The following is a 6,188-nucleotide window of genomic DNA, read 5'->3' on the forward strand; positions in this document are numbered from 1 at the left end:
ATAAACTTCAACGAAAAATCGTTGAATATTTTTCTTTTCAGAAATTTGTAAACCAGCCTCGTCGCTTCTATTCTGCGGTAACACAATAAACGTGAATAAGATTTCTAGTCAATTTTGAATACGGAATGTGATACTTGCTTAGATACTTCATCCGGCAGCCTGGCTAATTGTACACCCACATCGTTTAATATTTGGCGAGATATCACTAGGCTGACATGCTCATAGACTATCGCTTCTACAAATAGCTTCAGCTGTCTACGAGTTCGTCACCTGAAATTGTCAACACAACCTCGAGAAGTTGTCTATATCGATCAGCTTGTTCTTTGTGGGTTTCAGAAACATTCATCAACGACATTAGTTGGCCCCGCAAACTGTTTATTGTGATAACCATTTTACTTCCAGATTTTGTTTTTAAAGTTGTGATTCGCAAGTTTAATTTAAAATTTTTTTCACAAATCAATGACGGAAATAAGTGTGTGTTTTTAAACTTTATTCGCTAAATTTAAAAAAAAAAAAGATTTTTTTTTGGAATTCGATTTATTGACAAAAAAAAATTTACAATATTTAGAAAATAACACAATACTACAAAGTAATAAAAAGTTAAAATCTTAAAAAAGGTTAAATGTAAGTTTCAAATGAATAATAATAAAAGTCTATAAACTAAGATTGTAAGTTCCGTCTTTGTTTTTTTTTTTTTTTTTTTATTTTCAAATTCCTAATTCACTTCTTAATTTGTTCCATAGCAGATGCGCTATAGCGTTTTTTGTATTAAATTTTTACGATCTTAGAAGTGGCAACGCATTTGTAGCTTAACAACACTAATGAAAAGGCACAAAAATAAAAAGCGTTACTTAACGGCAATTTTCATTGTTCTTGTTCATTTTCACGATCCCCATTTGTAAGTTTTGATATGCTCAAAAATACTGCGCAATAAATTGTATTTTCTAAGAAACAAGAGGAAAAAATTCATCATATTCATGTGAAATTATTTAGAATGTCGTTTTTGAAAAAAACTAATGGGAAACAGAACAGAAACAGTAGCTCGCATTTTGTCAAGCAAAGAAAATGGTGCAGACGCAATGTCCTCGAAGATAGTTCTAGATTCTCTCTTGGCATGAACTTAACTAAAGTTAAAGATGTTAGCATGACAACGCCACTTTCGACACCTCAGGAAAAGAAAAAGCCTCAATCACCTGCAACGACGAGTGATATCGCCCAAAAGGAGGCCAATCAATTAACAGAACTGCATCAAATGACTATGCATTTGGAAATTAGACTAGAAACTGTGGTTTCTGGAAGCCCTCTTATCAGCTTACAATCCGATTTGAAAGAAAGAGGGCAAGTATCGAACAGTCAGATTAGTATTAACTTCTTGGATCATAAGTTACAAAGTTTTTCTTGTGATTCTAATTATTAATAATTATTATTTGGTTTTATTTTTTGGCTGCTTGTCGAATGATTTTGGGAAAAAATGTTGAAAAAGTCATGAAAATAAACTATTTCTGCAATATAACCAAAAAAAACTACAGCCGTGAATTTAGAGAAAGGGCAAAACTAACTCTTTTATACGATCCTACACCGGAAAGTAAGTGGCTCTTTATAGGCTTTTTTTAACAACCCTAACTTTGTACATTATTTTTAGGAAAAGCTTTAGACCGAGGTTATGACGATATCGAGAAAGAGGACACTTACAACAATCAAAGTAAGTTGTTTTTAAAATTTGTGAAGAGACAACATTTAAGTTAATTTAAGTTAATCCAAAATTTTTCAACTTTGGCGCCATCTAATCAGTGTAAAACGGAGATATGTAACAATTATGATTGGAATGAAGACGACGATGACATTTTTGCTTCCATAAGCATCCAAGAAATCCTACATCAAGATGTGAAGGTGAATAATAATTTTCCCCATACGTCTAAGTTCCCAGTAAATAAGCAGATAACCCAGGGTATGGCATTGATATTCCTCATATTATTATTTTATTATTATTTTGATTGGCTTTAAAGGTAACCAAAGAGACAATATTAGTGGGTACTCCAAGAGCTTGGTGCTGAGAGAAACTAATGTTGCATTAGGACTAGGAGAACGGCCGGAGTTGGGAGAAGACAAAAACACAGTTGGCGTGAGTGTAATTTCTATTGAAAACGAATCGGAAGAAGTGAAAAGTAAAGTGAATCGAGATGAAGTGGGCAAGGTGAATAATCCGGAAAGTTCGCTTGTTTCGGAAGAAAAAATGTACGACAGTTATCCCAGCAGTATAAAATGAAATGTTTAAAAGAAAGAATGCACTGTTCATATATATACAATAGTTGAATTAATGCACTAATCTTCTTTATCATTAGTTGCGGCTTGTATATAAACCATTGAAAAATGCCAATGTTAAGTATTTTGGTGCCACCACACGCTGCAGTACTTTTTTGCACGTAGTTGTATTGCATTCAGTAGTACTAGTAAAAGCGCATACTGTTTCCCGAATCCAATTGGCAAATGTCTAAAATTTTCTTTTGCATTTGTTCTTTCTAACCGTTAAATCCGGACACTAAATTAGGATTGCTGAAAAAATCAGGCAAAATGATGGAGCAACTGAGCAATGCGTCGACATTCTCCAACTCTGTTTTCTTAACGCTGCATTGGCAGAGTTCGCATTAGTTTGAATAACGGTGCTAACACTAAAATTGAGGAAGATACTCTGAGGCGAACAGAACGCAATTAAAGAAATAAGATAAAAATTTATATGAAATTACAACAGTATTAATTCATTTCATATAACACAAATTTACGCCGGCGCAATGAAATAGTATTTCACGTTGGCACAAAAATCTTATCTCAAAAAATACTTATTCTATTTCTTGGGTACCTTGTAAAACAACAAACCTATCTCGAAAATATTATCATGTCTAAATAACCACATAACAAAGTTCTTATCTAAGAACAAGCTGGCAGTACCATCGCTAACAAGAAGCAACTTCTTCGTATAGTAATGACCTTAGTTCGGCGGAGTACACAGCAGAAGTTTGAATATGTAGTAGAAATTTGCATTCCTGCTGAACATTAATGAAATTATTAAATATAAAACACTGAAATTTAAGAACAAAGACCCTACAATAATTTGAAATTTCTGCTGTAATTAGCCGGTATTTTGTCCCTATCACCAGGTAAATCATCGAGCGTCTCAAAAGTGGAAACAGAATTAACAGATGTTCTTGCAGTTTCTTCGCTCCGTGATATACAGTAAGTCAGTTAAACATTGGCTATAATACCTTGCTTTCTAACACTAAGCCACACAACAATTTATAAAACTTATAAAAAAAGATATGTAAAAATTGTTATATAATCGAAAGCCACTGTAAATTCGCATCAATCAACTATTTTTTAACTAACATACTAATTTTATTTTGTAAAGCATGACATTTATCCAACGTGGGTGCAGGATAAGCAATTGATGACAACATTGTGTGTTTTTGTCCTTTTCTAAGCAGGATCCAGGAATAACAATAAAGATTAAAGAAATATAATATAAATGTAAGGAAAAATGAAATTTCGACGAAATTTTGCCAATAAAATCGTGCTCCAGCTATGTAAAATCTTAGGAAATTGCTGTAAATAAAGATATTGTAAGCCGATAGTAGCTTGAGATGAACGGTCGCATCCTTTTTCTTGATTACGAATTTCTTTCTTATGTTTATTTGCCTTCAGGGTATTTGGGCAAATTCAAATGTAGCTTTATTTTATTTTTATCACGTAAACAACAGATTAAAATTTTCATTAATATATTCCAATGATGTTCCAAGGTGTATGTACATTTGTCCCAAATTTTTCCTATTATTGAAGTAGTCATACTTTTTTGCGGTATAGTCATCTATATTTTGTTTCGGCAATAAATATTATCGTTTCTTGTTGAATTTTGTAGCTATTTTGCCTTATAGTGTGTGAATTTATAATACACTTTGAAAAGAAAGTGAGTGAATTCAAAGTAAAAGAAGTATTTTTTTCTATCCGCTTTGATTCGTTGGATTTTTGCAAACAAAAATTTTGATCTCTGATATAAATCTCTCTTTATTTTTGGTGTTCTCTCTTTTTCTCTGCTTACTTTTTCGGAGTTTGTAGTTTGTTTTGTTTTTGATCTCTTGTTACAGTGTCAACGTAAGAGAGAAGTTTTGCTCAAATTGGTTGATAAATTTTTGTGTTGAGGATTTTTTTGCAATTTGTCTCTCTGTTCTTCATAATCCACTTCGGCCTTTTAGATTGGACATGGAGTGTTCACCTTGTCGGGCGAAAACGGGCCCGGAATCTGAGAGATTCGTTTCGTGTTGGCTTTGCGATCGCTTTGGTCATGCAAAGTGTGCCGGCATCATTGGCCGTGCTGCTGATGCAGTCGTTGACATCTCGAAGGGATTACGATGATCATGGCCTGACTGTAGGAAGCGGGACATAGACTTCTACAAATTGTTCACGGAGACGAGAAATAGTTTCTCTGAATTGAAATCTAGGGTCCTTGTGGGAAAAGTTTCAGATCATTAAGACTGAGTTTTATGAGTGTCGCTTAATTGCGGACTCCTATTCTTCCCAAGCTATTAAAATCACAACTGGTAGCGTAGCGTATGGTACGTCACTTGTAATTCCTCCTAAGTCCGATTCGTTGGTGCAAGTAAGCGCTTTTATAATGTCCTCAAAGAAGGCCAGCGTTTCTGATATGGCTGAGTAGCTCTGTAACAAAAAAGTTACAAATAAGCCGGTAAGTCCTTCTGGTTTAAGCTATGCCGAAGTGGCAAGAGTATCGCCTCCTAGTGGCGTCACTCACTCAACTCAGGCGTCATCGCTTAAAACTGATAAAGAGCACTATAAATCATCCTCTCCACCCGACTATTCAAGTGTAAGGGTGGTTACCACACTGAGTATGTCGCACAAGCCGCTCCTTTAGTAACTCCATCTATATTCTCCATAACTCAAAACTCCCCAGTCGTGAACCCTACTGCTCCTAGTAGCGAACACATTTGCTTGACGGAAGTTCCTCCCAGAAAAGCAATATTTATGTCAAGACTGGCACCCGATACATCTGTGGAAAACATAACAGTGTAACAGTGATAATTGTGGCTGTTTGATTCCTACTTCACCCTCAGCTGTTGTGTTCTTTAACGAATTTTTTGATCATAATTTAGTTCAATACAAACGTACCCCTAATTGTAATGGTAGACTGCTTGACCTCTGCTTTGCCAATTTTCCTGAGATTAGTGTAAATCCTTGTCCACCTTTTAGTTTATGTGAGGATCCTTATCATCCAGCAATGTGTATTTCCTTTCTTTACAAGCGTGATCGTTCGTTGAACTCCCAGAACTTTCTAAATTCAATTTTTTCAAATAAATTTTATGATTTCCATAAAATATTGAAAGCTTATTGTCATCGTTCTACAATATATTAAATCTAGCTGTTGCTGCATCTGTTTCGATCACACAGTGCCGACTTTGAAGCAGGTGTCCCCCGTGGTTTAATAAGACAATTAGATATTACGAAAGTAGAAAAAATACGCTGTTCAAAAAGAAAAAACTCCATAAACCTCTCGCTTGCTCCTTTTAATGGCTCTGAGTCCACAGATGATATTGAAACCTCAACTCTCTTTGCGGAGTTCGGCCGACAAAACTTTTCGATTGCTAATTTTGATTTATCAGTAAACTGTCCGTATCCGATTACTAATTTGTTTTCAATTCCACATTTGGGTATTTTTGAAAATGACGTTTTTGAAGCGTTGAGCTCTCTAAATTATAATCGTGCGCCGGGACCTGATGGAATTCTATCATGTGTACTTATATCTTGTGCTGGCGAGATATGCGGTGTTATCTCAAAGATTTTTAACAAATCCTTGAATTTAGGTGCCTCCTCTTTGTGTTGGAAGATTTGTTTCCTTGTTCCTATTCACAAAAGTGCAAACAACTTGTAGAGAACTACAGGGGCATTGCCAAGTTGAGTGTCTTGCCTAAAGTGTTTGAGCGAATTGTGACTCAGCATATGGTCTTTGCTATTAAATCGTATATTTCTCCATTTCAACATGGCTTCAAAAAGGAAGATCCACGGTTACCAATCTGTTAGAGCTTACTTCTCATGTTTCCAAGGCTTTTTCTAGCGGCTCTCGCAGTAATGTCATATACACTAATTTTAGCAAAGCGTTTGATTTGGTTAACCATAACTTACTT

The 6,188-nt window shown here is 34.9% G+C and overlaps 1 protein-coding gene across 1 annotated transcript; it reads left to right on the top strand.

Annotated features, from left to right (window-relative positions):
- Positions 1 to 1,511: 1,511 nt before the first annotated feature.
- LOC119644336 lies at positions 1,512 to 2,814 on the top strand. Its single transcript, XM_038043878.1, has 5 exons — positions 1,512 to 1,585; positions 1,643 to 1,702; positions 1,792 to 1,948; positions 2,007 to 2,235; positions 2,549 to 2,814. The coding sequence occupies exons 2-5, from the start codon at positions 1,664 to 1,666 to the stop codon at positions 2,652 to 2,654; spliced, it is 531 nt and encodes a 176-aa protein (XP_037899806.1). The 5' UTR covers positions 1,512 to 1,585; positions 1,643 to 1,663; the 3' UTR covers positions 2,655 to 2,814.
- Positions 2,815 to 6,188: the final 3,374 nt, after the last annotated feature.

Source organism: Glossina fuscipes, unplaced genomic scaffold (genome assembly GCF_014805625.2).
Source record: "Glossina fuscipes isolate IAEA_lab_2018 unplaced genomic scaffold, Yale_Gfus_2 110758, whole genome shotgun sequence".
Classification (NCBI taxonomy): Eukaryota; Metazoa; Arthropoda; class Insecta; order Diptera; family Glossinidae; genus Glossina; species Glossina fuscipes.

Coding starts and splice junctions, on each gene's coding strand:
- LOC119644336 (XM_038043878.1), top strand. CDS start 1,664: ATGACGATATCGAGAAAGAGGACACTTACAACAATCAAA. Junction 1,949..2,006: donor AAATAAGCAGATAACCCAGG/GTATGGCATTGA, acceptor TTGGCTTTAAAG/GTAACCAAAGAGACAATATT. Junction 2,236..2,548: donor CTTGTTTCGGAAGAAAAAAT/GTACGACAGTTA, acceptor ACACTAAATTAG/GATTGCTGAAAAAATCAGGC.